Source organism: Podarcis erhardii, assembly GCF_964252035.2.
Source record: "Podarcis erhardii genome assembly, chromosome: 7".
NCBI classification, from domain to species: Eukaryota; Metazoa; Chordata; class Lepidosauria; order Squamata; family Lacertidae; genus Podarcis; species Podarcis erhardii.
Window position 1 is genome coordinate 46,300,139 of NC_138511.1, and position 27,997 is coordinate 46,328,135.

Sequence of the window (27,997 nt, forward strand, 5' to 3'; positions counted from 1 at the left end):
CTCCCAGTGAAACTGACTGGCAGTATTCAGAGGGATTGCTGTGTTAATCCGTCACAGCAAATACAGCAGAGGCTTGTGGCACCTTTTTAGAGACCTAACACATTTATGACGCCATATGTTTTAGTGGACCAGACTCCACTTCATCAGTTGCACAAAGTGTAATCCTAAATTGGCCGCTATATATACATGCACACAGTTGGATGGTGATATGTGTGCCAACAGCAATAGCAGGCTATTTAACATCAGTCACTCATTTGTTTGTGTCCTGCTTTTCCACAAGATGGTATCCAAAGCGGCTTTCAGCAATGTATGAACAAAATGGCCAAGAGTACTACGTTATTGTGCTCAAAGCCTTATTCAGCCATATTGAGCTTCTCTCGAAATGTAGATTTCTAACCAGGGCACTCTCTTCTCTCTACAGGCTCTCACTGCAGCTGATTTGAACCTAGTCCTCTACGTCTGTGAGACAGTTGACCCTCAGCAAGTGTTTGGGCAGCATCCTTGCCCACTGTCCCAGCCTGTCCTCTTGTCTCTCATTCAGCAGCTCTCCTCAGATTTGGGAGCTCGGACAGAACTGAAACTGAAGTGAGTATCGCCCAGTGGTGCCTAACAGTAGATGCAGCCTTTCCTTCCACAGGGAAGTGGCAAGTGCTTCCTACTTCAGGGCCCTGTATGTTCCGCCCTTTAAAATGCAGACAAAATTCCTGCATCTGGGAAAAACTTGTGTTCTTTATCTTACTTTGTACAAGTCTGTTTTTGCTGGCCATGGAAGGATGCCGTGCAGGACACTAAAGGCCCAGCTATACCTGCTAGACATCTTATTCAGCCATCTCTATTTCTGAGTTTAACAGATGTTGTACACATACCTTCAAGTGCACCTTTAAGGTCTGGAAACTTGCTTTCTTCACACATAAAACAAAGAAACTCGGGGAGCTCAATTCTGCCCATTCCCTACACATTCATGGAATGTCATTCTATACACATGCCTGCAGTTTTGCAGCCAGGATCACAACCGTGCTGTGCTCTCTCTCTCCTTTGCAGTTACCTGGAGGAGGCAGTGATGCATCTAGACCACAGCGACCCCATCACCCGCGACCACATGGGCTCTGTGATGAACCAAGTGCGGCAGAAGCTCTTCCAGTTCCTGCAGGCAGAGCCTCACAACAGCCTGAGCAAGCCAGCCCGCCGACTCATGATCATGCTTCAAGGCCTGGTCACACCCAGCATGTCCTAACAAGGCTCAAGCAGCCTCTCCACAAGGGCGTCCATCATTGCTAACCAAATGTGGCTTTTTCTTTTCTTTTTCTAATGCTCTTGCTGGGAAAATACGTCCACGCTACAGATGTGTGGGATGGATAGAAGGGTCTGAGCCCCAGCTGTGTTAGCCCCGTATAATCCAGTTCTTTTCTGTGTGAGCAGACCATGGCCCTACCCACCACCTGCCTCTCTTTGTACTGTACAAGTTAGATGCGCAGACACTAATCCCATCTTCCTCCTATTTTCTAGCTTGGAGCCCCTCCCCAAGAATTTGAGGGGGTTGGCAGAGCTTGGCAAGCCTTGCCCTTTCGTTTCAGGAGTACCCTGCCAAGGTAGTCGGAGGTCAAAGGTGCCAGCGGGTTGTGAGTCACAGCAGCCATAGTGAAGTATTGCCTCCACCTGCACTGCTTGTGGGTGAGGGATGAAAAGTTCATGAAGCCCACCCGTCCTGGGAAGCAGCATTGGTTCTTTGTGTGGTGGAGCATGTTCATGAGTTAGACAACTCCTTTCATTATTATTATTATTTTGCTTTTTCACCACTTTTTTCCTTTTTATCTAGACTCTTAATCTTTCATTTTTGAATAATGTTTAACAAGTTCAATAAATGACTTTTTTGGAGGAAAAAAACCTGCTTCTGTTTCGTTCTGGGCCTGGTGGGGGAGCTCACTCTCTTAGTCAGCGCTGGTCACACTGCAACTGATGGGTAGGAAACTTTGAGGCCACTGGTCCGATATGGCCTACAGCACTCCTCCTCACCCTCACCCCTGCATGCTGCAATTAGGCCTGAAAGCAGCCTTTGAGCCAATAGGAAGCTGTTTTCAAGCCTAATTGCTTTGGGAAGGAACCTTGCGGGACTGCCTTTAGGTAGGTAAGGGTTAACCCTCTCTGTGTGCTGCGCCTCTGCCAAAATCCTCCCCAAGTAGTCTTGGAAAAGAAGTTTCATTGTCCGAGAGGCTGTTCTCAAATGTATAGATGTCCAGGGTGGGGACTTGAAGCCTAATTGCCTCTCCTTAGGGGATAGTCTCCAAGCTTGATGGTTGCTGCTGGGGTGGGTGTGTGCGCGTGTGTGTAAAAGAGAATTAGGGGGGCATATGAACAAATGTACTTATTGGCAAGCAGCCCCTGGAAGGTTAGCTATGAAGAAATGTGACCCTTTGGCTGAGAGATTTAATCCCCACCATCACCCATCCTCAGGGAGGATTCTGACTCCCTTTTTATGCCTGAAGCTGCCAAACCAAAGTGATATCAGGTAAATTGGAAAGGCTTTTTTTTTAGCAAGACTGCTTGTTGAAGGGGCATTTCCTCCCCCTCTCCCAGTTATCACAGCCAGAGGGCCCGTCTCCATGAACCCTGTTGAATGTACGAGTCATTCATTCAAAGAGAAGCTTCATCATGCCATGTTTATTTAGTCACAGCCTTAGCTATTCCTGTTGCCGCATCCCTCATTACATTGCTATCAGTCCCACGGTGGGGTGCCTCTGTGACATCTGACATGCATTTTCCTGGAGTAAACCTTCAGCAGTCTTCTTACCCCAGCCCTCCTTTTAAATCCGTCTCTATCCTTGTCAGTGTTGTTCTTTAGGGACACAAACCTGATACAAAAAAATCACAGCTAGAATGTAATGTACACTTTTGCCGACACTGGAACATCAAGCAGGATACAGATGGCCCAGACTGAGAGGGGATGCACAGTGTCAATGGCTGAAATTTAATTAATTCAGCCGCACCCCCAAAATTAAAGTAAACAACTGCAGGTCACCAGCTGTTTGCTCCTTCCTCAGTATTTCATTAGTTCAATGCATCTCCCCTTTTTTGTGACTCTCTAGAGCCCCCAGTTGCTCCCAACCCAAGAAGCAAGAAAGCCATTTAACAGGCTTTATAGCTGTGACAAACCAATGAGATTATTCCTGTTGCCAGGGCATCAAGCTTTTTGTGGGCTAAGGCAGATGTTGCAGCATCCAACATCCCTGGGATACATTTTTTTAAATCACAAGTAGAACAAGAAAGCTGCTGTGGAGAGGGTTTTTCTTTCACCAGAACACATGGTGCTGTTTGAATGCTGGAGCGTGCTTTTTCCCCCTTGTTCTTCCTACCACTGTCTAAAATGTGCTTGGGACCACTTTGCAAATCTGCTTTTCCACCTGCGCACATGCAGTGTACTCTGAAGCAATACTTGCTATGAGTTTCTTATAGTTTCTTCTGCAACCTGGAAAACCTAACAAGTCATCATATAAACCCAACAGATCAGTAATTCCAAAGTTCAAAACAAACTCTTGGGAGCTGTTGATGTAGATGATGCACGTTTACATGCACAATAAAATTCCACTATGCATCCTGAAGGTTAAGCCAATCCTTGTAAGGCCTTAAGATAGTATGTAATCTCATATACAGGATTATTCCATTTGTTTTTATACCAGAGCATCACATCTGACTCCTGTAACATTTTCCATTTTTGTACAATAGATAAATGCACAGCAACTAGTAAAAATTTACAAGTTATTTACATGCATGTGTATATGTGTAATTTATTAGATTTATATATTATATCTAATAGATCACACAAGATAAAGGCACAAATAAATAGTTAAAACCGAAACAACAAAGCAATAACCGCCTCCCACGAACACATTTAAAGGCTGTAGAATACTAATCAGCAGTGTAGAACAAGATTTCATATTATTGAGATCTGAACTGGGGGTCCTATATCATCTATGTTAAATATTTCAAGTTTTCCTAATATTTGCCAATATAGATACTATTGGCTGCTCCAACCTGATTCCCCCCCAATCTAGCTTTCAGATTTGTTTTTGAAATAGTTTCCAATCCTGTCCTTGGGCCCAAAATAACATTAAATAATTCTGCATAAAGTTCAGCAACCAATCCTTTCCCAGAATAAACCCTATTCAATATAATACCCTCTGAACTTGTGTAAGAAGCCAGGGAGTCTGGGCATGGATCTGAGAGTCTGACAACAAATGAGATACTTGACGTAAATGCAACCCACCCATGCCCAGGTCTCCAGTCTTCACAAGGAGTTGTTCCTGAGTAACAGACTTGGGTTTTTTTTATATAAAAATCCCTCATTGTAAAAGACCATTTAACCTCCCATTTCAATACCACTTCCATTACATTTATGACTCATTCCTAAAACATCTTGAAGTGATTTAACAATAAAAACAATTGTGTGTGCGTGTTTGTGTGTGTGAAGAGGCTGGAGCCAGATAGCAGTTGGGAATGAGGGCTTTAGGGATTAAAGTATATTCTGAAGGGAAATATCCCTTTCCCAGCTGGCTTCTGTGCCAGGGCTGGGGGTGGGGAAGGGCTGAGATGCCTGCCTCTCAGAGGCTGGCCAGCTTGCTCAGATCTGAGAGCAAGTGGGGTGCGGGCTAGCAAAGAAGGGCAATTCTCTCATGCATCCGTCTTCCTTCTTGAGGCAAGCCCCATCAATCGCAAGCTGTCCTCTTCCAGCCCACACCTGCCTGCTTGCCTGCTCACTTGCATTCTCCGGTCCATGGGGCGGCACTCACGGTCAGCTTCCTCTCCCTCAATCTCAGTGTTGCCATTGGATAGGACAGTAGGGAAACAGGTGTAGACAAAACTAGGATGAGTTGGCTCTGCCTAAGAACAAGGAAGAGTCTGCTAGATAAGGCCAATGGCCCATCTAGTCCAGCATCCTGTTCACACAGTGGTTGAATAGTTGCCTCTGGGAACCAAGCAAGCAGAATTTGAACCCAAGAGCACTCTACCCTCCTGTGGTTTCAAGCAACTGGTATTCAGAAGCATTGCTACAGCTGCAGCTAGTAGCCACGGATAGCTCTCTCCTCTGTTAATTTCCATTCCCGTTGGCGGCCATCACTGCCTCCTGTGGAAACCAGTTCCATATGTGCTGCCTGAGGGAGTGCTTTCTTTTATCTGTCCAGAACATCTTCCAACATTCAGCTTTGCTGTATGTCTACAAGTTCTAATTTTGTGAGAGGGAGAAAAGCTTTTCTCTATCCGCTTTCTCCATGCCAGGCATCATTTTATCCATTTCTATCATGTCACCTCTTACCTTTTCTTCAAACTAAACATGGCAACCTTTCTTCACAGGAGAGTCACACCATTTGATCATTTTGGTTGCCCTGTTTGGAAACTTTGCCAACTCTTTTGAGGTGAGGTGACCAGTGCTGTATACTGTATTCCAAATGTTGTTGCACCATAGATCCGTATAATGGCATCAGTTTTATTTTCAGTTCCTTTCCTAAGGATGCCTAGCATGGAATCTGCATTTTCCATGGCTGCCACAAGCTGGGGCGACATCTTCATCGAGCTATTTACTATGACCTCAAGGTCTCACTTGTGGTCTATGGACTAAGAGTGGACGCGTGGGCACACTTTTGAACAGATCATGTGGCTCTGGTTGTCATTGGCTCTGGTTTCACATACTGTTTAGGCCAAGTTCAAGTAACTTATTGCACTAGCGGGAGCTGGCACAGTGATTCCTGCTAGAGCAATGGGAATTCCCTCTCTCCTCCCCCAAGTTCCCTCCCGACTATACCCTGCTCTGGAGGGTTGGGAGGATACCCAAAAATAGATTGGGGGGGGGGGAACGCTGGGGAAAGAGGTTCCAATCTGCAAGGAAAATCCTTGTGCTGATGGAACTCCATGGCCTTAGCACTGCATTGAAGGCAACCTATTGTCTCCCTATCTTCCCCTGCACCTGTCAGTCCCCCTGCCTAAATCCGACTAACCCTACTGTGTAGGGTGGCTGCCTAGGCAACTAATTGTTAGCTATTTTATTTGTTATTAATGGTTGCAACCAACTAAGTTCTACTCACTCAGAGGAATACATTGAAGTTAATAGACACGACTAATTCAGACCCATTAATTTCAACAGGTCTACTCGGAGTAGAACCTAAAACCGGTTTTTATGGCCAAGAAGAGGAGAGGTGCTTGCAGGGTTTTCTGCTCCAAGTGTTAAAATAAGCTGGCTGGATTTGGCCGTTATTTTGGTGGTGCTAGGTAGTCGGGCTATTTGCTGCTCCCTGATCTATGCAACGCCAGCGCCCTAGCTGTTGTTGCTGCGGCTGCCGCCTCCGCCTTCTCCTCCATCTGCGGCCAGCCGCTTCGAGGGTTGAGGGAAGAGCAACTTTTTACAAGCTTGCTGCCCGGGCAGCAGCCACCGCACTGCGGCTCCGGCGGGGCTAGAGACTTTAAGACGAGGCAAGAGAGAGAGAGAAAACTTCAGTTCCTTACGAGCTGCAGTGCAGGACGACGACACCAGGAACTTGCATGGATCCTGTGCCATTTAAGAATAGTTTGCTCCAGGTTTCCGCGCGCGCGCTCGGAGTGGGCGCTCGGCAGAAGGCAGGTGCGCAGATCAGTTCCACCTCGGCCCGCTCCTAGAGGCCGCGAGGCGAAGCTCCGCGGGCCGGATCCGGGGGGCGGGGCGCGGGGGCGGGGCCGAGAGGGGAGGCGCTTGGCGCCGCTCGGCTTCTTGCTCTCCCGCCTGGCTCCGCACTGAGCCGCTGCTGCTGCTGCTGCTGCTGCTGCTGCTGCTGGAACTGAGCGCCGGCACCACCATGGGCTGCGGGGCGCTGCTGGGGTCCTTGGCGCTGTTGCTCCCGCTGCACCTGGGTGAGTATCAGAGAGGTGTGCTCGGGTCTAAGCCGGGCGGCGAGTGTGCAACGGGAGTGCAAGAGGCCAGGCGAGGGAGTTGAGTGTGCAAGCTGCCAGCCGCGTAAGGGGTGGGGAGAGAGGGCAGCCCGGCGCTTGGAGGAGCGTGCAAGGGGGACAGACGAGAGGCGTGCAAAGTCTTTCGAGCAAAGGAAGACCGCGAGCATCGCTGCGCCTGCTTGGTAGCTCGGGAGCGGGGCTTGTGTCCCAGTGGGCGCGGATCGGCTTGGGCTGCACGTGCGTGTGTGTGATGCTCGCGATGAAAGAACGGGGACAAAACGAGCAAAATTATTTTCCATAGGGACAAATGTCAGGTTCTACACTTAGGCAGGAAGAACCAGTTGCACAGTTATAAGGCGGCGGACACCTGGATTGGCAGTAGGACATGCGGAAAGGAACTAGGGGTCTTAGTAGACCACAAGCTGAGCATGAGTCCTCAGTGTGGTGCAGCAGCAGAAAAGGCTAATGCTATTCTAGGCTGTATCAACAGAAGTATAGTGTCCCGAACAAGGGAAGTCATAGGACCGCTCTATTCTGCCTTGGTCAGTCCACACCTGGAATACTGTGTTCAGTTCTGGGCACCACAATTTAAGAAGATTGACAAGCTGGAACATGTGCAAGGGAGGGTGACCAAGATGATAATGGGCCTGGAAACCAAGCCTTATGAAGAACCGTTGAGGGAGCTGGGTATGTTTAGCCTGGAGAAGAGGAGACTGAGAGGAGATAAGATAGCCATTTTCAAATATTTAAAGGGCTGCCCCAGGGAGGATGGAGCAAGCTTGTTTTCTGCTGCTCCGGAGGCTAGGACCCAAACCGATGGATTCAAGTTACAAGAAAGAGAATGCCAACTAAACATCAGGAAGAACTTCCTGACAGTATGAGCTGTTTGACAGTGGTTCAGACTCCCATGAGAGGCGGCAGACTCTCCTTCCTCGGGGGTTTCTAAGCAGAGATTGGATGGCCACCTGTCTTGTATGGTTTTGTTGAGATTCCTGCATTGCAGGGGGTTGGACTAGATGACCCTTGGAGTCCCTTCCAACTCTACAATTCTGTGACAAGTGTTCGTGAAGATGCCGCTGCTTGGTTCTGCAGCCGCGCGCCTGTGCATCTAATTTTGCGATCTAATGGCAAAAGTGCATTACTTAAGGATGTAAGCCCCGCTGCGTTTGGGGGGTACCCTCAGCTCATCCTGCTAAATAGGACCCAGAACATCGGCCTCCAAGTCCTGCCCTGCAATGCTCGGAGCGCTTTAGACTGCCTCTCTCCCTCCCCCGGCCCCAGCCCAGGGCTCCGCGCCAGGAGGATCTCCCTGCTTCCTGTCTGCGGTCTGCCTGCTATGAATGGAGGCGCCGTGCGCGCCTTCCCCTAAGTGTGTGAACACCGGAGACCAGCGTTCCGATCCTCCCCTCAAGCCCCGGGTGCGTTGCCAGGCCAGCAGCGGAGACCTCTGGCTCGCCAGTTTGTTCTCCTGCACCTTAGAAACCCTGCGCGCTCGTATAGGAAGCCCTCTCCCGGGGTGCCTTTTCTTCAGCACCACGATCTCCAACAACCGGTCCGTTTTCTGGTGGTATGGCTCAGCCTTCTCCAACCTAGTGCCATTCAGATGTTGTTGGACTACAACTCCCATCATCTCTGACCATGCGGCATGTAGGGGCAGGTGGGAGTTGGAGTCCAATGAACATCTGGGGGAGCACCAGGTTGGAGAAGTTTGGCACAGCTGCATCCTCTGTTACGCTGGCAAACAAAGGATGTGGAATCCTACATTGTGGGTTGTATCCAGTGTTACCCCTACGCAGAGTAGACTTACTGGAATTAACTGACATGACTTAGGTCCATCAATCTCAATGTGTCTACTAGGAGTATAACTTGCTTGGGTACAATCCAATATTTCTAACAGATGGCTTCACATGTTGAAAGCACTCTTCTTCCTCCCCCCTTTTTTTGGCATGATCAAGGTGGAGAAAAAAGGGGTTGAATTTGTTTCCTTTTTCCTTCCCCCCTTTTCAAATGCCTTCCTATGGGTGGACTGGTATTTTGAATTTGTTCTGGGGTGGGGGTGGTAGCTGTGCCAGTCTGCTACAGCAAGCATAACAGAAAGTCTAATGGCCCCTTAAAAGACTAACAGGTTTGTTGTGGCAGCTCTTTTAATGAGTGTGTGTGTGAGAGAGAAGCAGGGTGTCCTTGTTAATCTGGAATCTGGAGCAAGAGGGCACCACATTGCCATGCAATTGCCCAGAATGGATCCCCTGGGAGTTGGAGCTGTCTTTAGCTCAGCTTGGCAAAGTCTTTTCAGACGGATGGAGTTTTCATTGTGGCTTGAATCGTGGCGTTTCAGTTGAGCTTGGCATAAGTGGCATAGAGTTATTTCCTGACGCTGAAAAGACGGTCAGTGACCCCAATGTGCCCTCAGTTGCAGTGATGTATCTGTGGATGGGGGGGAGGCAACAATTCCAGCAATTGTTGCTTCTGATTGTATTGCAAAGTATGTTGCATTCCACCCGTCTAGACCTGTTAAAATTAATGAACATTACTGATGTAGGACTGTTTGTTTCAGTGCATCTACCCTGAGCAAAAGTTAGTTAATTACAATCCTTTGTTTGTTCCTCTAGCCTAGCATGAATTATTTATCATTAGGGGAAAGGCTGTAGCTCAGTGGTTAGAGCATCTGCTTTGCATCTAGAAGGTCTCAGGCTGACTCCTTGGCATCCCCAGGTGGGGCTGAGAGAGACCTCAGAGTGAAACCCTGAGTGTAGTTCAGGGGTTCCCAAGCTGGTCCATGGACTACCAGTTGCATTCAGACTTCAGCACAGCACATTATAGTTGCTACAATTGTCAGAAAAACCCTTAAGTGGTCTGCCAAGGTCCTCTGCAGTTTTCAGGTGGTCCATGTGGGGAAGAGATTGGGAATCCCTGGTGCACAAAATTCTGAGTTAGATGGACTGATGGATTTACTTGGAATACAGGAAGCTGCCATATTATGATGTGCTATTTTTGTTCCATCCTTTCTTCCCATTTTATCATAACAACAACCCTGTAAGGTGGGCTAAACTGAGAGTGTGGCTAGTTCAACATCACCCAGGAGACTTCATGACTGAGCAAGGGTTTGAACCCGGATCTCCTGGCTTCCAGTCTGTTAATCTAGCTGCTTTGTTGTGTATTCTGGTAGCTGATCTTCAGGATCCCAGGCTGGTGGTCTGTTCTACCTGACCCTTTTACCTGGAGATCTGCTAAGGTATTGAATGTCAGGCCTTCAGCATGCAAAGCATGTGATATGCCCCTGAGCTGTGATCCCTCACATTCAAGCATAAATTGCAAGATCATCTCTAGAACATCTGTTGTAGTTGGTTATTTGTAATAATCAGAAATAGTTGGCACAAACTGGCATAACAATTCATGGAATATTTCACACCTTGTTTTGGTTATCCTCTTAGGCTGTGATCCTATAGACATTTACCTGAGTTCAACAGTACTTACTTCTGAGTATACATGCCTAGGGTTGTGCTGTCAATCTGTCTTCTGGCCCTGCCATAGTGGCACTCTCTGGTTTTTGCCCAGCCTGGGGTGTGGTAGTATCAGTTTGGAAAGGACAAGAATGAATGAGGATTTGCAGTGCAGCTGACATTTGAGACTGAGTACACTCTTGTTCTGCCCCCTCTCCAACGTCAGAGCAATGTTCCCAGTGACGGACAGGCAGTGAGGTAATTAGGAAGCTTTACAAATCTGTGATTTGTTGACTCACCTTATTCCAGTTGGTTAATATGTGGGCATATAACACATAACACAGGTTCTGAAAGACCTACATTGGCTCCCAAGATGTTTCCGAGCACAACTCAAAGTGTTGGTGGTGCTGACCTTTAAAGCCCTAAACAGCCTCGGCTCAGTATACTTGAAGGAGCGTCTCCACCCCCATCGTTCTGTGCGGACACTGAGATCCAGCACCGAGGGCCTTCTGGCAGTTCCCTCACTGCAAGAAGCAAAGCTGCAGAGAACCAGACAGAGGGCCTTCTCAGTAGTGGCGCCCGCCCTGTGGAATGCCCTCCCATCAGATGTTAAGGAGATGAGTAATTATATAACATTTAGGAAACATCTGAAGGCAGCCCTGTGTAGGGAAGCTTTTTAATGTTTAATGTTTTACTATGTGTAAGCCACCCAGAGTGGCTAGGGCAACCCAGTCAGATGGGCAGGGTACAAATAATAAATTAGTAGTAGTAGCAGTACACATTGGAAGGGGGAGAAATTTGCTTGGCATTTTCACTTGAATCTACTTAATTCACACTTCTGAAATAATACACAAACTGAAACGTAGTCATCCTTCTAAAATTGCACTTCTCCAAATCTTGTGATGCAGCTGTCCGGCCAAGTAGTGTCCACAGAAATCTATATTCTAGAGTAAAATGTGCATAAAATGTATAAACAAGTGAAAAACAAATACAAATGGGAAAATTGCTTGCAAAAATGTGTTTCTAGGGGAAATTGTATACACAAATCAGGATAATGTGCACTAAAATACTGGTGACTTTTAATGAGGGCTTAAACAAAATTCACAAACTGATGCCGAAGTACGGAGAGTTGAATTTAAGATTAGGAAAAAAGGAGAAATTAAGAAAAACAAAAAATTGACAGATCTGTCCACCTCTATCTGGATCTACACCTCAAGTATCTCTTTCTCTGTAAGTGTGTATGTGTATATGTGTACACATCAGATTTAAATGTGATGGTTCCCTTCAAAATCCTGGGAACTGTAGTTTTGGTGATAGCACAGAAAATTCCCAGGTTGAGATACCTAGCCTCTCTCCTCCCAGAAGTTAAAAATTCAGTGTTCTCTCAGGAGAGGAAATGACAAATCAGTGTCAAGTCTGTGCTGTAGCTATGCCATAATTGTGTGTGTGTGTTAGAGAAGGAGTATTCTGTAGTTCCATCCTCCCTTTTTAAAAAAGACATTTTAATATTACGCTCGTGAGCATGAAGTATCTATCTATTCTATTATGGGGCCACTGGGTCATCTTTTCTTTCATTATTCCACCTAATAAGATCTGGACAAGCCATGAAGGAGCTCTCTCAGCCCTTTATAGAGTCAGCAGCCTCTGAGATATCTAATAAGAGACTTTTCTTCCAAGTGTTGCTCAGGAACTGGTTTTAATAAATCGGTGGCAACAAAGAAAGAAGCAGACATGAATGCAATCTCAGCAACAATTGTCTTCTTCCACCTTTGGCTATTTACGTTTTTTCTGCCCCCCTTTCTATGCCTGTCTCTTGCTTGGAAAGGGACCTATATTTTAAGGGGGGAATTTGTACAGCCTTCTCTTTTTCCTGTTGCCCACAGAGGGGTCCCATCTCTTTCTTCTATCCATACGCTTCAGACCACAAAGGTAGCACACACTTCAAGCTCATCCTTCCTTTCCATATACAATTAATGTGGTACAATGCTAAGGAACCATCATGTTTGGGATTTGCTGTGCAGACAGACACCCTAGAAGTCAGTGCATGGTCCATAGAAGGTAAGCCCATATAGAAGAAGATGCTCATGCACTGCACTATACCAACAAGTTTTGAAACAGGGGATGGGGAGCCTGTGGCTCTCCAGATGTTGTTGGACTTTAGCTCCCATTACCATTCCATTACCCACTAGGGTTAATGGGAATTGGAATTCAACAGCGCCTGGAGGGCCACAGACTCCCATCCTACAAGCTGACATTGTTTGTGGTATGTGTGTTAGAGAGAGAGAGATGGAATATTTATTCAGCAGTGTTGACTGTAGGGAACTTCTGACCCTGTGATTCTGAGACAGGGGTGGGCAACCTGTGGCCATCCCTGACCAGAGGTCATGCTAGCTCGCTGGGTCTTGCAGGAGGTGCAGTCTCCATAATCTCTGGAAGGCCATGGATTTCCCAACCCTGGTGTCAGTTGAGAAGAGCCAGGTCCTCTCTAGAAGAATTCAGGGCATTTCTTATGATTGAATGATTGCTGAAGCAGAAGTTCTCATTGCTGTGAAGCATATGAAAGTTGCAATTTGTTTAAAAAAGATTTCTTCAGAAAGTGTTTGGTAGAAATTCTTGTGGCTTCAGGAAGCTGCAGCCGCTCATCCTGATTGAAATACACATTTGGGGAAATTATTGGATAAAACACAATGTTTTGGGAAGTTAAATGGCAGAATTCAGCCATTAAGCACCAGGACATTTGGGTATGGAAACATAAAGTATTCCTTCATGTAAAGTGCCTTCTTTGGCTGGATTTGGTATAGTTCTAAATTCCTGTTGTGTATTTGTATGCCCACAGAATGTTCTATGGATGGCATCTCCCGCCCCACAGCAAACTTTTCTTTGGATGCTAATGGTTGGGAGGGAGTTCATTTTCTTTAATCTCCAACCCCCTCCCCCCCACTAGGGGTTGGAGCAGTGTGTTTACATTTGCAACCTATACTTGTAGCACCAAGTTCAGATCCATATATATATATATATATATATATATATATATATATATATATATATTACTTTTATTTTGCTTTAAACAAATACATATAAATATAGACAACCAAAATTACAAAAGAAAATTCCTTAATAATAATAATAATAATGAAAAAGACTACAAAAAATATCAAAGTACATGCACAGAACATATTATTTCTCATACTGAACCTCTTCCTGATTTAGAGTGAGAAGCATGAATTAGCTAGTTTTATTACTGAGTTTCAGTCACTGAAATTTGGCTTCCAGATTTGGTGCAAAAAGTTTAAATTGTGTCAAATGAATCTCCTTCCTACCCCCAGATGCTTGCAGGATCAAGCATAATAATCCTGTACTAAATTTCAACCAGAATCCCAAGTTCTGTAACTGGAAATCCATTATGCATTTATGCCCATCTGTGTTATGTGTTTAAATATGCTTCTGTTGCTTTTTATGTTTTATCCTGTTTACCATCCTTTTGGTTGATTCTAGACTTTGTTTGAAATTTTCCAGTACAGAATCCTGGTGCTAGAAATAGGTTTCAATAGGCTGTTAATTATAGCTAATGGATACAGCCTAGCTTCATTCATTTCAATGAGATATTGACAGTGGATTGCTAAGTAAATAACAGTGCAGGCCTATACTCAAAAGTTAATCCTATGGGGCTTATATTGAAGTATGTGGGTGTAGGATTTTAGCCTAAGTCCCAAAGTCAGTCGTCCTTTTCGTTGCTTGGAAAGCAGAAAACTCAGTCCACATGTTAGGTATCAAAATATCTGATGCTGGCTCTTTTGGGATCTCTTGTGAAACTCAAGTAACATGCCAACACTTATCTGTATCAAGTTGCTACTGAAACTGTTGGCATGTTACTTGAGTTTCACAAGAGATCCCAAAAGAGCCAGCATCAGATATTTTGATACCTAACATGAATAATCCCATGACAAGCCCCACTCTCTTTCTTTAATTCACATGGGCCATAAGCTACTTAAATGTTCCCCTGTACTGTACAACCATCATTGGTTTAAATGGGACCTGTGCATTCATCCACAACTGTTCCCTTACTCAGCTCCTGTTTGTCTATATGTGGCTCAATTGAGAGAATATCACAGCAGACTCTGCCACAAATCAGATTTCTCTCCCCTCTACCCCCGAGCAGCATCCAAAATCTGCCACCTAAAGCAGCAGCCTCTACTTGCTTCAGGGCACTGCCCATCTGTGGGTTCCAAATAATTATTTTATTGCTTTGAATATTATGGGCACTGGAATATTTAGGCTTTCAGTTCTTCACAGAGAATAACAGTAAAAGTAGCTTATGGCACTGCCTTCTACCATGAGGCCACTGAGTCTTCTAGCCAATGAGTCATAACTCAGTGGCAAACCACATGCTTTACAAGCAGAGGGTAGTTCTGTTACCTGAAAGGCTTTGAACTAAAGATGCTTAGATTGACCTTGGGACCTTCTGCATTCACAGTATATGCTCTGAACTCCCTCTCCCCCCCAACCTTTTTTTAAAGTTACAAGCTTCATGCAAAGGTTGGGGGTTGGAGGGGGAGAGAAAGCAGGATTAGAATTTAGATCTCTGCACTTCCTATCAGCACAGCCACAAAACAGGCTAAAACTAGGTGTTACCATTTATAATCATCATAATCATCATCTGCCGTATTATGAAGGCTCAAGGGGCAGTATAAAGAAGAATTCCTGGATGCCAAGATCCAAGTTTGGGGCAAGTACTTTTTGATGAAAGTACCCCAGCAGTGATTTAAAATCACAAAATATGCAACAAAGTAAAGTATGGAAGTATAGGTTGTTAGACCTTTAAAATATGCCTTTCTGAGTTCCAAAATTTCCCTCTTCTCCCAGCATAGGAAAAGACCACACATTTGGTAAGTTTAAAATTGGTTTACTTACACTCTTCAAAGGTCAGGTTCATGTGCTTTTTCCATACATCAGTCAGAAAAATTGCACAGGCAGTAAGACTTAGTTTAGTTCCAAGATGGTGGAAGTTCATAAATTATTGGTATAGGAACCCAAGAATGGCTTGTGAGAGCCATGCAGCTAATCTGGAACAACCATCTTGGCCTCTTCACATGCTGAGTTCATCCAGTAGACTGAAGAGGAACAAAGTCTTGATAGTCCCTCCCAAGATGAGTTAAGCCTGGCAGGACAGCTTACTCTGTGGTCTTAACCCCTTCATGCATTAATTAGACTTTAAAATGTTAGTTATATGAGGCTGCTTATCCCACATTTGACTAATCCCTAGAGTAGGGATGAGCAGAAATATACCTAGGCTCCCTTGCGCCCTTGACAGGGAGCTATACCAGTGCACATGTACCTGGTCCCTTGCACAATTGGCAAGGAAATGTATCAGCGCCTCCGAATCTGGGTGAGACCATGGAACAGAAACTTTAAAAGTTTGCTATTCGTCATCTTTCACACTCCACCAGTGACTTCCTTTGCAACCATTGGGGTTCGGACTGTTCTGTTCCACCTTCTCTCCCCCTCCTTACTTTGCCCTCTCTTTCTGGGCAAGGGTATGGGCAGGCAAATGACAGAATTGACAGCAGCAAAGTGATGGGCTCACAGAGAATATCTTGCCCAAGGGACCCTAAAAATCTGGAGTGACACTGGTAGCTCTGTGCCAACCTCATGGACGTAGAGGTTAAAACGTCTTTAAATAAATAATTAGAGTCCTTGAGTTGCAATGTGACTTTCATTTGATTAATGCTAATCTCATGGTGGGACTATGGGCTCAAGCTGACATATGGCTTGCCACCTGCGGGTGCGACAGACTTCCCATCCTGAATTGGCGGGTTGCCCTGGGTGACCAGCAAAGGTTGTTGCACAGCTTCTTGCAAGGTTACTCAACAGTAAACGTGCATGGCAAATACCCTATCATCTGCATGCAGCAATAGCCATAGTGGTAATGTTCCTCTTAGTGGGGAGAGCGCTAGTGCACTCAGGTTCTGCTTTTGGGGTTTTCACAGGCATCTGGTTGGCCACTGGGAGATGAGCTGTTGTCCTGATCCAGCAGGCTTTTTTAATGTTCTAATGTGCAATCTGGGGAAGTTTGGATTCTTACAGCAGCATCTTTTAAGAATCATGACATGAGCATCTTGCATTTAAAACAATGACATGGGTTACTAGCCCTTGAGGTTTCTATCATTCTGTATAAGTGATATAACGTAGCATGTGAATTGCTTTTTGTCTGAAATATGCTCTTCACCTACATCTCTGTGCTTGGTTCCATCTCCTTGGGCAGCATGGGAAGATGCCTGGCTGCTCTTTGGCTGAGACGTGCCTGTAGTTGTTGCACTACTGGTGACATAGCGGTAATGGCAGGAGGGCAAGAATGTATGCAGAGCACTAGATCCCAGTTATTTGTTATTGCAAGTACAGTGGTACCTCGGGTTAAGTACTTAATTCATTCTGGAGGTCCGTTTTTAACCTGAAACTGTTCTTAACCTGAAGCACCACTTTAGCTAATGGAGCCTCCTGCTGCCACTGCGCCGCCAGAGCACGATTTCTGTTCTCATCCTGAAGCAAAGTTCTTAACCCGAGGTACTATTTCTGGGTTGGCGGAGTCTGTAACCTGAAGCATATGTAACCTGAAGTGTATGTAACCTGAAGTACCACTGTACAGGTTGGCTTGCTTCTCTTTCTGGCTTTTCAGGCTTCATGAGGCATGGCCCCCACACTCCTGAGCATAACTCAACAACTTAAGGACTAGAAAATTCTTTTGTTAAAATGAAAGTGGAGATCCTTGGGGTGCTAAACCTTCTATTGATTTTCTGCACTTTGCCCCAAACAACTGCCCTCTGTCCTTTAACCTACTGCCCTTCTATAGGCAGATAGCACACTCCTAGTACTTGCACACAAACAAAAAAATAAAGTTCTGAATAATTCTCAGGGTAGTTTAACAATTGGTCCCTCTTCCCAAGGAACTCTGGGAATTATAGCTCTGTGAGGGGAATCTATGTCTCCTAACCACTCTCAGCACCCCAGTTCCCAGGATTCCTTTGGGGAAGCCACAACTGTTCAGAGTGGTATGATACTGCTTAAAAATGCGTAGTGCAGATGGGGACCGGAGGCCTTTGTCATTCTGGACCTGATTCAGCCTGTTCCCATTACGTCTGCCTAGGCCAGAGGTCATCAGAGATGAGAGCAGTTTCAGAGTTTGCTAATCAGCTTCTTGGGGGCTCCCCTGCCGGTTCCGAGGGGAATCCCGTCTTCGTCAGCTTTGCTGTTCAAATCTTCTGGCTGTTCCTTTTCCTGCTGGTGTGTTCAGAGGAGTGAGGCAGCCTACAGATGTGTTTTGATCAGACTGAACTAGGCCAGCTCACTTAAAATATTAATCATTTTTCTACTTTGCGGACATCTTACTGTGTTTTCTCTGTCAGCCTTGAGTAGGTAAGTGTCTCCCAGCCAAGAATGGTCCAAGTCAGCTTTAATGGAGGGTGTCTGTGTGGGTGCAGTCAGACTAGCATCTTAACAAGAGGTCCTGACAGCAGCAAGGTCTGAATTACTGTGTCTTCTGATACTGGCACCTATATATATTTAAAACCAGTATGGGTCACTATGAGGGCTGTCTAGTGATTTAAAGAGAGTTTTTAAAGCTGATTTGTCATCTGGCTTTGAATCAATTTGACCAGACCAATTTAATTAGATTTGCCTGTTTTTCAGACTTTCCATATTTAGGAGGTTTTCTAAGATGAGCATTTGCTGACTAATTTGTAAAGTTAACCAATCCTTGTTATAACAGGTAGTTTTCAGCATTTTCTTATTCTTATTACAAGAACTCCTCTCTGACTTTAGTGTTATATGTAAAATGCACAGAAATGCACACTTAACATGACTAAAGTCTGCAAATTTGTTTTCTCACAGTTGGGGGGAAAAACAATGAAACTGAGGGGCAGAATCCAAAACAAAATGTCTAATTATTTTGCACTAAGGAACATGGCACCCTTTCCACTTGTTCCAAAGGTACATAGAAATATCGGGAAATGTTTTTAAAAGCCAGAAAAAATAAGGGGGAAATGCATAGCAAGGAAGGGAGGAAGCCTGGTGAGATGGAACAAGGTGGCTTCAAGCTATGCTGAAGGCCCCATGAACCGAAGTACAAGCCGTATGTGACCCTTGGGGACACAGGTTGCCCATCTGTGTTGGAGATGATACAAGCTGAGTGTTGCTTGTTTCCCTCTGCAGTTCTGTCCGAGGAGCCGGTGAGTGTGGCTGGCAGTAAGTGCAACACCATCTACAAAGGTTTTGCTGAGTGCCTCATCAGCCTTGGGGACAGCATGGCTCAAAGTGCACAGCAGGAGCAGCAGCCGGATGACGATAGCATCCAGGAGCAGCAGGAGCTGGACATCATCTGCAAGTGAGTACAGGATCCTTCTTCCAAATACCTGTAGATAAGAATGCCCATAGTGGGTCACGACAGACAGATGCCTTATAGAACATAATACTATGGCCACATCTACACAATTCATTTAAAGCTGTATCATGCCGCCTTTAAGAGTCATGGTTCCCACCCCACCCTGCAAAGAATCCTGGGAATGGTAGTTTGCTAAGGGTGCTGAGAGTTGATAGGAGACCCTCTGTTCTCCTCTCAGAGCTACAATTCCCAGAGTTCCCTGGGAAGAGGGATGGATTGTTAAGCCACTCTGGGAATTGTAGCTCTCTGAGGCTGGGTGCCATACTGCAGCCACTTGATATCACAGCTAGGCTATGGTGGTGGCTATATAGAACCTCTGAGGAAGAACACCAATTACTGGGAAACAACAGCAGGAGACAACTGTTGCCCTCTTGCCCTGCTTGTGGGCTTCTCATAGGCATCTGGTTGCCTGCTGGACCAGGTAAGCCTTTGCTTTGATCCATTATGACTCTTCTTCTACCCCTGCTGGATCAGACCAAAGACCCATGTAGTTCAGCATCCTGTTCCTACAGTAGCCAGCTAGATGTCCATTGGAAATACGCAAGCAGGACCACCCAATCAACATCATGGCTCAGTGGGGTTTGAACCTGGCTCCTCTCAGTCTTAGCCCGGCGGTCTAATCACTACCCCACACAGACTCTCAGTGGTTCTTAAAGATTGCTGCAGAGCGACTGTAGTCATAGGGGCAGGTCTGTAGCCATCAGCTATGTGGTTAAGCCAACAAGGTGCCCAACAGGCAGGCTGGGCTGATGAGAGTTGTCATCCAGAACACCTGGAGTCCACCAGGTTGGCAAAGGCTGCCATTCACCATTCTGGCTGGGGCTGATTGGGGTTGGAGTCCCAGCCACATCCGCAGGCCCACCACTTCCCCACCCCAGGCCTAGCTGAAGCTCTCCTGCTGCTGCTGCTGCTGCTGCTGCTGCTGCTGCTGCTTCTGTGGGGTGCCTTGCTTGTTCCTCATGCAGATTCCTCTTCTTGCAGGTCCTGGGATGACTTCCACACCTGTGCCACCCAGGTTCTGTCCAGGTGCCCTGAGGAGGCAGCGAAAATCTGGGAGTCTCTTCGGCAGGAGTCCCGGAAGATCCAGTTCCAAGGCAACCTTCACGACCTCTGCAGCTCACGGGCCCAGCTGGCCGCCAGCGGGAGGGCTTCGGATATGGATGAGACCAACAAGGAGACCTTGCGGGGGGACGCCTGGCTGCCTCGGCCCAGCTTTGTGGGCAGCCTGACTCTTGTGGCTCTCTTGGCTTTGGTGCCCTTTGCCTAGCCAGGGAGCAGTGGGAGGCCTCCCTCCCTCCTGTCCACCACAGTGCAGACCAGTGGCCCAGCACCGCTGCCTGCCAGGGAAATTGGGATCGGGCCTGGCAGTCGGCAGCAGTGCTCAGCGTGTCCTGATGACAGGGGCACAAGGCCCACTGGATGGAAGAGGCAGGATGCCATGGGCTTGCCTGCCTTGTGTCTTTCCCTGCTCAAAGAGGCTGGGTTGGGCTAATGGTGCTCTTCCTGTCCCTGTGTGCCCTACTTTTACCAGCTGGCACTTTGCAGCAGCTCTAGTGCCCTGTCCTCCTGCCTACACTGCCCCTTGTGTCCGTCTCCATTGCTCCCCAGCCTCATGCTAGGAACATAGGAAGCTGCCTTGTACTATTGGTCCATCTAGCTCATTATTGCCCACACTGGCTGGCAGCAACTCTCTGGAGTTTCAGCTAGGGAGTCTCCCTCAGCCCTCACTGGAGATGCTGAGGATGGAACCTGGGACCTTCTGCATGCAAAGCAGATGCTCGCCCTCTGAGCCATGGTCCTTCCCCATCCTGTACCACCTGAGAAACTCTGCCTAGGGGTAATATCTCAAAGCCACCGCCTCCCTGCTTCCTTATTCCAGTAAGAAAGGCATCAGTACATCCAGCTGCTTACAGCATCCTTGCCGAGTGACTAGTGTCCCCAAGAGTGCCAAAGGTAATGTGTGTGGATGTGACATGACATCAGCACTCTTGTCCTAGCCTTCCCCCATCCTGCAGCACTCTGTGTACCTGATCGAGTGGGAGCACAGCTGTCGCCGGTAAGCTTGGACACCTTAGGGATCTATACTGGCTGCAGGTGGGTGCTACAGTATACTTATTTGGGAATTATATAATTCTCTGCCCTAGAAGTTCAAGCCCTCCAGGTTACCCTTTGCATAGATAACAGCAGTCACTTAAGTTTCATCTGCTGTCTACTTCTCTGCAGGGTTTTTGACATCTTATGCCTCCAAGGTACAGCATTTCCCCATGGGTAGGTCATTTCCCAGCCCAGTGCCCTTCCAGACATGCTTTCCACCCACCAGGATCAGCTGGCAGGGGAGCTGGTTTGGACCTGATGATAAACAGAGCATCCTCCACCAACTCTTTTGCCAGTGAGAAGGGGTTTGTGGCAGCCTTCCTCAACCTGGTGCTCTCCAGATATTTAGGGGTGACGATGCCATCAGCCCTGATGGGAGTTGCGGTCCAAAACAGCCGGAGGGCACCAGGTTGGGGAAGGGTTGGTATATGCTATTGCCATTCACAAGGTCATATCCTGAATATACTTCTGTACTATTCTTTTCCTTGTGGAGAGGGGCTTTTTGGAGGTAGCGCTTTCCTAAAGGGGGTGTCCAGGGGTGCCTTGCCTGTGCAGCCCAGTCTCAGTTCAGAGATCCCCTCTGTTCCCAGCACACAGGTACCTGTTGGCCAAGATGCGCAATGACAAATGTGTAAGCAATGGAAGTCGTGGGCCTCCCTTTTTGCTGGTGTCAGCTCTTCAAATGTATCTATATATTTATATTAAAAGGCACTTTTACATTTCTCTTGCCTTGTCCTGTGTGGTGGCTTTTGCCGTTCCTGCAGGGTGCTGCTGCCGGGAGCCTTTCTGCTGTCGTGTCTTGTGATCCAGATCACACTTAACTTGGAAGAAGTCAGCGTTTGGGGGTAAATGAGCTCAGAGAACTGCAACATAAGGGGACCCCATGCCTCCTGGAGTGAGAGCTGTCTTCCTTGGCCTTTTTAAAAAAATATATTTTTGTTCCAAGGATATCAAACCTCCAAAAGTTTTTATTGTTCAGGCACGCCATCCTCTTTATGTATGCTAGTAGCAATATTGCTTCTGTGTGCCAGTCCTTTATAAACTACGCGGCTTCTTCCCAAGAATCCTGGGAACCGTACTGTACCCTTCACAGTTTATGTGCAATTCCCAGCACCCTTTAACAAACTCCAGTGCCCAGGGTTGTTGGAGCCAGGTGTGTGCTTTAACTCTGTGGTGTGTCTGCAGCTATAGGACACTGGATATATGCATTCTGGTGTTGGGTGGGGAGAGTGGGAGAGGAGGAGAGAGGGTGTGCTAACTGGCACATGTTTCCCCCCATTAAGGGTATTAACGGCTTTGCTTGGATTTCAGCTCTGTGTTCCCAGCGCTGCTTGCCCATAATGTAATTAATCTGCCTTTTTGCTTAAAGCCTCTCCTTAGCCCTCGACACCCACCTCTGTTTCTAGCCCAATTAAGCCCTTCCATAGCATGGCTGCAGTTCTGATACATCTCCTGGCACCCTCTACGCATTTGCCACATGCCCAGGGCATGCAGGTACAATGGCTGCTTCCAACCTTGGGGCAAACATCCGCCGCTATGGCACAGATCTTGCTCGTTATTCAGTTTTCAAATGTCTCTTTCTTTTGTTATTTTTCTTGAATGGGCCAAATCCTAGCTGGATTGGACAGTCAGCTTCTGCTCAGGCCAGATCCTCTAAACTACTTTAATCACTTGAGGCACAGATTCTGCACAGGAAATTGTTGCTGTTTTACCCCCCTGGGCCTTTCTCCTGTTGATGATACCTAAAGATGGTTGGGCTATGTTGAGGAGGTGGGAAACAGAACTTAAACGTTATGGTTAGAATGATGGAGGAAACTTCACGTCAGACGCTTCCACTACTTGGTTCCTGCATTTCAGATACAGGACCGTGCACTGAAATAAAGTACAGTAGCCCATGACAGAAGAGGAGAAAGGTATGCATGGCAGTGAAGAGAGGCAAGTTTTTCTCCCTCTCCCATAAGGCTAGAACTTATGGACATCAAATGAAGCTGAAGATTAAGGCAGACAAAAGAAGAAACAGCACATAGTTAAACTGGAAATGGCTCCTACAGGAAACAACGCTGGCCACAAATGTAATTGGTGTGGGTGACTTTTAAAAAGGATTAGGCATATTAATGTCAATGGCTATTGGCTACTAGCCATGATGACTGTGTTTTACCTCCACTGTCGGAGGCAAGGTGCCTGTGACTGTCAGTGGCTGGAGATTCACAAGTGAGGAAAGTGCTGTTGCATTTTGTCCTGCTTTAAGGTTTCCCAGAGGCATCAGATTGGTCAATGCAAGAACAGGATGCAGAACAAGATGGGCCTTTGGCCTGATCCAGCAGGGCTCCTATATTCTGCTAGATAAATGGGTTGCATAACATCAAGGCTCCAAAGCTTCATCCCTGTGCTTTCCACAATGTTGGTTGAAGGTTTTTAAGAGCTGTAGTGGTTGCTGAGTTGTAGCAGGAGTGTGCCAATGCAGTGCTGTGCCCCAACACTTGTCAAGGTGTTCCGTGTGTCAGAAGCGGTTTAGTCATGCTGGCCACATGACCTGGAAAAACTGTCTGCAGACAAATGCTGGCTCCTTCTGCCTGAAAGCAGAGATGAGCACCGTTCCCCATAGTCCAATTCAACTGGACTTAACTGTCCAGGGATCCTTTACCTTTACCTGGTACTCAGGGATATGTGGGGAGTGACCTGGGGGTGGTTGTTGGCCTGTACAAAGCAGCCCAAAATCTTTGGCTTTCTTTAGCCTGTGCTTCTTGTACCTGAACATGACAGAAATCTGGGCTTGCGAGCTGCTGTCTCTGGGGCAATGAGCTCAGCATTTTCTGAAAGGCACAAACAAGAGTCTGGTGCCTCCAGAGAGCCTCTGCCCCCAAAGGCCCCCTGCTTATTTCCATTCCACGCTCTGTGCTGGCACGCTTCAGGGAGAAACGGTCTCTTCCCTGTTAAGGCCTAATATAGCAGCAGGTGTGCACTGGGACAAGCAGGGGAGGAAAGATTGTTCACCAGGCTATATCTCACTGAATGGAAAAATGGGCCAAGGCAGGTAAAGTGTCTTCTTCTAATCTCCTATGTCCCTTCACCAGGTATCCCACTTGAAATTCCACACTCTGCTTAAATCCTGCAGCAATTTGTCCAGGTCCTTTGATGCAAACTAGATGCTGGAAGCTGCTTTATACCTGAGCAGCCTATTCATCCATCTAGTCTGTATTGTTTAGTCTGAATGACAGTAGCTGTCCAGGATCTCAGATAGCAGCTCTCTCCATCTCCTGCTAGGGATGTTTGAGTATTCCAATGGAAATGGGAAGGCAAATTGCCAGTTCCCCTTACCCCAAATTGCCCTTATCTGTTCCATGTCCAGAACAGGACTCCGGCAAATGGGAATGTAGAAGCATAAAACACACCCTGATTCAGTGCAGCAATCCAGGTAAAAAATTATCAAACAAACCAGCAACAATTTAAAACCCAGCACAAATCTTTAAGTGGATCTAGATATCAGGTCTAACTTATTTAAATCTAAATAAAAAGGCCTTTAAGGCTCATGGGCAGCTGGTTGGCCACTGAGAGAACAGAGTGCTGAACTAGATGGGACTGAGACCTGATATAGCAGCACTCTCTTAAAACCAGAGAGAAAGAGGAGCTATACAGGATGAAGTACCACAAATGTGGGGCTACCACTGAAAAGACCTTATCACTTGTGCCTCATCTGACTTTGATTGTACGAGCAGAACCTCTGCAACCATCCTTAAGGCCCAGGCATAGGCTGCTATGTTGCTATATGCCCAGACAAACAGGGACATTGTCTTGGTATCACGATCATGCTAGACCACATTAGAGGGGAAAAGCAACTTTTGATTGCAGTGCTTGATTCTTTTTCTTCTTCCACATTCCACTGCCTTGCACTCATATTTTCCCAAGTGGCATACAAGGCACTGAGATGTAAAGAAACCAAGTGCAGAGACCAGGAGATACATAGCAATAACAAGATGATCTGGTTATTTTAAGGGCCCTCCCTTTGCAGCCAAGATCAAATGTATATCCTAAGCTTTTACTTTTAGTTTTAAACTGTCTTTTTTGGTCAGGGGAGGGAGCACACAAAGTCCTACTGATCCAAAATCAACAATTGGTGTGATGAAATCTGTTGAGAAGGGAGAAAGGCCAAAATCAAAATCAAGCAATTTGACCAACAATTTTTTTAACTGCCCTGTGCGTAGCCAGGGGGTGGGACAGGAAATGGGCTGCCCTTTGTAAATGTGCACATTCAGCAGTTCTCTGCAAGGTCCCTCAGCATTTAAAAGCAGCCAGCAGGGCAGATAATCTGCCTATTCTTCATTTAGAATTTCAACAAGCCTGTGTTTAAGGGTGAATTAGTGCTGGATATCTGCAGGATTCAGCTAAGAGGATAAGCCAGGCTGATAGTATGTGTGAACAACAGAGGATACCCAGCTCAGCCTGAGTAGTTACTAGATGAATCACTTATCCAGGGCATACTCTATAGATCACTTAACATGAATTAACCACCAGTTTATTCATAGTCAAACATGTAGTTTTGCTGGATTTTTTTTAAAAAAATCTTTCTATATGCCAGAGCCAGCCCTAACACTAGGCACAATGGGGCGACTCCTTCAGGTGGCAGATGCTGGGGAGACAGCAGTAGCATCCCTCTGAGCCTCCCAGCCATTACCCTTTGATGGAGGACAGAGCTGTGTATGCCATACAGTCTGTCCTGGCCCTCCTAAATTAGCCTCCTGCCCTCAGGTGCAATGGAAGATATTATCCTGTCCTCAGTATTGAAGAAAGGTTCAGCTTATGCCTTAATAAATGTGTTACTTTTTGATGCAACAGCCTAACACGGCTCTGGAACTTACAACTGTATACTGGCAGGTATGTTTATGATGCTAGGTGAAACTAAAGACTTGGTTATCAGAAAATTATACCTGTATCCAAAACTGACAGGTATGCATTTTGTGACAAAAACCTTTTTCCTCTGATCAGAAAACAGAAAATATTATCTATCTTGACAGAGCAGGTGTAGGTTTCTAATACTACACAGGCCCTAGGAAACACTAGGGTGACTTTCTCGGGTGCCTGAATTTTGTTCTGATAAATTTCTGGACTATACTGGTAATGCTTTGAGCATGTAAACAGAAAAGTGTTTTACATTTATTATTTTTGTTGTTATTATTAGACTGGGATCCAAAATCCCAGGAGCTGAACTACTGCTACAGACCAATTAGCTGACCCTGTTTTTGCCTATAATAGACAAACCAAATTTTCTTTTGGAGCTGTGACAACCTATACAAACTGTACTCTCTGCTGCTTGTTCTTCGACCTGTTTGGCTGCACTCTCTGCATCCCCATCAGTCACTATTCATAGGTGAACCAAGAGCCCTCTCACATTAGCTGTTCTTGTTTTATTTCATTTGGGTTTGATTTTATATTGACATAGTAAGAATGTACTGCGTAGGAGGTAAGAGGGACTGTGCTGGGAAGAGGCTGTGGCTGGATGTGGACAATGCATCCTGCCCCTAGATGGTGCTTGATTGAACAATACAAAGAAATACGTGCCTAGTGCACTGAATACCAACTACACTTCTGAAGGAAGAAGTTGGGAATCCATAAAGGCAGCAAGATGGAACAAATACAAGGTTCTCGTCAATATTCACATAACAAGGAAGCAAGCAAGCAGCTAGCCAAACTATCAGTGTTAGAAACTTGCTGTGAAAGGGCAGCTCAGGCACATGGAAGCGTGACTCTGATAACAGTCCAGCCCTATGTGTGTACTAATACTCTAAATTACATACTTCTGTGTTCAGTGGGGCTTGCTCCCAGCTAAGTGTGCATAGGATCGCAGCCTTAATTGTAGATTTGGGAAGCACCTCAACTGTCATCTAGTCAGTAGTGACTGGTGCCCAATGAGACTGGAGAGGCAGAAGACAGGGCCCATCAGTTGGTGGCACCAGAGACAGTGACAGACAGAGCCAAGTACTTCCACCATCCTCTTCTCTGCTGAGGAATCTGACATCCAGTGTCACCCCTAGACAAGATGTAACTAAGAAAGCAGGCAAGTGGGAGCAAACCGAAGTTGGTGGGGCAATGCCCCATTTATCCTAATGGACCATCCATCACTGCATCTAGTCCAATCTGTTGCCGGTGTAGGAGACCCACTACTCTATCCCCAGTGTAGCAGTTATACAATTTTAGACTTTGAACTACTGTATATGATCTTACATGGGTTGATGGGAGGCTGTTGTTTAGTAGTAAACTGCCCCTGCAATGTTTGTGGTGAGGGGTCCTCCTGCTCATTCTGCTGAATGAGGCCCTGGGCTTCTTGCCCCAAAGTCCAGCCATGATGACAACACTGTACAACATCCCTGATAGGGTAGAAGGGCGTTTTGTAAAAGTCTCCTGAGATGTCAATAAAGTTCTTCCTCATGTTCAGTCAAAATATCCTTTCTTGTCATTTGAACCCCTTGGTTCAGGTTCAGCTTTCTGGAGCTACAGAAAACAACTCATTATTACCTCACTAACATGCAGAAGAACTGAAGAAGAGCCTGCTGGATCAGGCCAATGGTCCATTTAATCCAATATCCTGTGGTCACAGGTGCCTAGGAGAAGCCCACAAGCAGAACCCAAGCACAAGAGCACTCTCCCTCCTGCGGTTTCCCTCAAATGGTGATCAGAAGCATAGAACCTTGGAAACAGAGTGTGACCATCATGGCCAGCAGCCGTTGATACCATTTGCCTCCGAATCCTCTTTTAAAGCCATCCAAGCTAGTGCCCATCACTGCCTCCTGTGGGAGTGAGTTCCACGGTGTAACTGTGCACTGTGGGAAGAAGCATTTTCTTTCGACTGCCCTGAGTACTTCAGCATTCAGCTTCATTGCATGTCCACAATTTCAAGGGTTGCGAGAGAGGAAGGAAAACTTTCCGCTGCCCACTTTCTTCATGCCACACATCATTTTATACACCTCTATTGTTTTGCCTCTTCATCGCTTTTTCTCTAAATGGGTTCAGACGCTGCAACCTTTCCTCACAGGGAAGTTACTCCACCCCCTTGATCATTCTTACTTGCCCTTTTCTAGCTCTGCAATATCTTTTCTCAGGTGAGGAGACCAGAACAACACAG

General features: G+C 46.4%; 2 protein-coding genes and 1 long non-coding RNA gene across 4 annotated transcripts in view; 2 read left to right on the forward strand and 1 right to left on the reverse strand.

Annotated features, from left to right (window-relative positions):
• The window catches only part of EDC4 (enhancer of mRNA decapping 4), a 31,516-nt gene extending 29,632 nt beyond the window's left edge, over positions 1-1,884 (forward strand). For both annotated transcript variants that reach the window (XM_081868379.1, XM_081868380.1), the window contains exons 28-29: positions 422-585; positions 1,042-1,884. In XM_081868379.1, the coding sequence (XP_081724505.1) occupies positions 422-585; positions 1,042-1,234 (357 nt within the window). In that variant the 3' untranslated portion in view covers positions 1,235-1,884. The remainder of the gene's footprint in view (positions 1-421; positions 586-1,041) is intronic.
• A 754-nt stretch (positions 1,885-2,638) lies between these two features.
• Positions 2,639-6,581, reverse strand: LOC309345369. Its single transcript, XR_014158212.1, has 2 exons — positions 6,493-6,581; positions 2,639-2,849 (listed from the first exon to the last, which is right to left on the reverse strand). It is a non-coding gene; the product is annotated as an uncharacterized lncRNA (long non-coding RNA).
• Positions 6,582-6,787: 206 nt separating this feature from the next.
• On the forward strand, positions 6,788-21,603 carry NRN1L (neuritin 1 like). The gene is made up of 3 exons (XM_081872288.1): positions 6,788-6,873; positions 18,558-18,729; positions 19,768-21,603. Exons 1-3 carry the CDS (start codon positions 6,819-6,821, stop codon positions 20,051-20,053), a joined length of 513 nt encoding a protein of 170 aa, XP_081728414.1. The 5' UTR covers positions 6,788-6,818; the 3' UTR covers positions 20,054-21,603.
• Positions 21,604-27,997: the final 6,394 nt, after the last annotated feature.